This window comes from Colobus angolensis, unplaced genomic scaffold, assembly GCF_000951035.1.
Source record: "Colobus angolensis palliatus isolate OR3802 unplaced genomic scaffold, Cang.pa_1.0 Scaffold107, whole genome shotgun sequence".
NCBI classification, from domain to species: Eukaryota; Metazoa; Chordata; class Mammalia; order Primates; family Cercopithecidae; genus Colobus; species Colobus angolensis.
Window position 1 is genome coordinate 3,130,610 of NW_012111697.1, and position 2,596 is coordinate 3,133,205.

Genomic DNA, 2,596 nt, shown 5'->3' on the forward strand with positions numbered 1-2,596 from the left:
TGGTCTCAAACTCCTGACCTCAGGTGATCCACCCACCTCGGCCTCCCAAAGTGCTGGGATTACCGGCATGAGCCACTGCGCCCAGCCTGCATTTCTTATTAAGGGGCAGGTGGATTGGGGGAGAGGAGGGGAAGGGGGTATTTTCCAGGGACTCCTGGCAGGAAGCAAGATGAGTGTGAATTCTGGGAGGCAGGCCCTGATGGGAAGTCCCGGGGGGAACAGCCTCTCCTCCAGGCTCTCAATGACCTTCCCAGATGAGGCAGGGTCCTATTGGAGTCCCTAAGATTCCTGGGCTTCCCCCGTCACAGCCCCATCTGTCTGCCTGTGCTTTTCCCATTCCAACTCGCACCGCCCTGGGCTGTGTCCCCCTTGGACTGTTTAAGACCAGGGCCTGGCACTGTCTTGATGACCACTACGGGGCTGACCTGCATAGAATGCCCCCTCGTCCCTCCGCACATATTACCACCAAGGATCCCCCGACCGGAAGAATCTGGCTAGGGGCCAGAGGCAGGGATTCCATCACCTGTACATGGATCCTAAGGGACAGTCGAGCCACACAAATTCTGTCTCCTCATCGAGCCTGAAGTTGTCAAAAATGACGTAATCCACCCTTAACTGTGTGTTATTGGTGCACTGGACGTGGCAGGCTTCCACCTGCAGCTCAGGCCGCAAGCGGCTAGACCACACCAGCACCTCTCCCAGATAGAGCCAGCAGGGCATGGCTTCCTCCAGAGGCTCCTGAATGTAGCAGTACCCCAGGCGTTTACGCTCCCCCGGCTCCTTACAGCGGTTGCAGTCCTGCCAGGGCTCCCACCGGGTAAAAATGAGCTCTTTGCTGCCCAGATGCAGGGTCTCGTTCTGCAGGGGCCTCTGACCCAGGTCCTTGTGTGTTACATGCAGGGTGGAGACGTCCTGGAAGTCAATTTCATACTGCACCACTTGGCGGCCATGCTTATTCCAGCAGTGGTAGAGGCCCGTCTGGGAGGGCGATGGGTCTTTAATGAGAAGGCTGCCCTCGGGCATTATTTCCATATTGGAAATATTGGTGAGGCTGGCGAGCCTGCCCTTCTTGCCTCGTGTGAATAAGTAGTACCAGTGTGCCCCCGAGGAGTTGCAATACAGGAGAATGTCATTGCCGGAGAGTAGGGCCTGTGGGCATTGCTTACCACTGGGGCAGCTGATGGAAAAGTAGAACCCCAGCGCCGGGGCAGCAAAGTTGAGCAGCAGCCACAGCATGGGTGGCATGGTGGACTGGGGCTGGGGCAGTGGGCCGGTGCCACCCTGAACATTGTGAGGTCACTCATAAACTCTGGCCTCAGCCTGGGCAGTGGGATGAACTGCGGCCACCCCATGGGTGTGTGAGGTCACCATCCCCTTTTGTTTTGTGACAAGCTGACAACACTATTTTTTCTTTTTCTTTTTTTTTTTTTTAGACAAGCACTCGCTTTTTTACCCAGGCTGGAAGGGAGTGCTGCAATCACAGCTCACTACAGCCTCACACTCCTATAATCAAGCAATCCTCTCACCTCAGCCTCCTGAGTAGCTGAGACTACAGGTGCATGCTAACCATGCCCGGCTAGTTGAAAATTTTTTCTGTAGAGACAGGGTCTTGTTATGTTGCCCAGGCTGGTCTCGAACTCCTGGCCTCAAGCCATCCTCCCACTTTGGTCCCCCAAAGTGCTGGGATTACAGGCGTGAGCCACTGTGCCCCGCCAACCATATTTAATTTCTATTTCAAGCCCTCTATTTTGCTGGGAAAGGAGCAAACTTAATTTGTCTATTCAGAATTTTCTCTACTACCTGCCCCCCTTCCTTTCCCAGGGGTGAGACTACATGCCCAGGGATGGAACAAGAGCATGAACGTGTCACATGTGAACACTCAACACATATTTCCTGAACTCTTACTATGTTCTGGGCACACTTCTTAGCACTGGGGATAAAGCAGTAAACAAATCCTCTCTGGGGCTGGGCTCGGTGGCTCACGCCTGTAATCCCAGCACTTTGGGAGGCTGAGGTAGGCGGATCATCTGAGGTCAGGAGTTCAAGACCAGCCTGGCCAACACGATGAAACCCCGTCTTTACTAAATAGCTGGGCATGGTGGCGGGCACCTGTAATCCCAGTTACTCGGGAGGCTGAGGCAGGAGAGTCGCTTGAACCTGGGAGACAGAGGTGCAGTGAGCCAAGATCACACCTGAGTGATAAGTCACTCTGGCCTGAGTGACAAGAGTGAAACTCCATCTCAAAAAAAAATAAAAAAAATAAAAAAAAAATTCTCTCTGGTTACTGTTCTGACCTCCTGCACCTCTCCCCCTACTCCCTACCCTCCAACCACGCTGGCCTCTCACTGTTCCCTGAATCTGTCAGGCAGGGAGAGGGGCTCTTGCCCCAGAACCACTGTACATGATGGTCCCCATCTCTTCCCTCAGCCATCTGCATGACTCAATACATCTTCAACAAATATTTTTCTCAGTTGCTCCCTTTCCTTCCATTCCATTTTCTAAACCCCTTCTCAGGCAGTGGCTCACACCTATAATGCCAGCACTTGCCAGCACTTTGGGTGGTCAAGATAAGAGGATCACTTGAGGTCAGGAATTC

General features: G+C 53.5%; 1 protein-coding gene across 1 annotated transcript in view; it reads right to left on the minus strand.

Moving 5' to 3' along the window:
- Nucleotides 1–1,288, minus strand: part of FAM187B (family with sequence similarity 187, member B) — a 3,963-nt gene extending 2,675 nt beyond the window's left edge. The window contains exon 1 of the mRNA XM_011947822.1: nt 524–1,288. Coding sequence (XP_011803212.1) covers nt 524–1,245 — 722 coding nt within the window. The 5' untranslated portion in view covers nt 1,246–1,288. The remainder of the gene's footprint in view (nt 1–523) is intronic.
- Between the last annotated feature and the right edge of the window lie 1,308 nt (nt 1,289–2,596).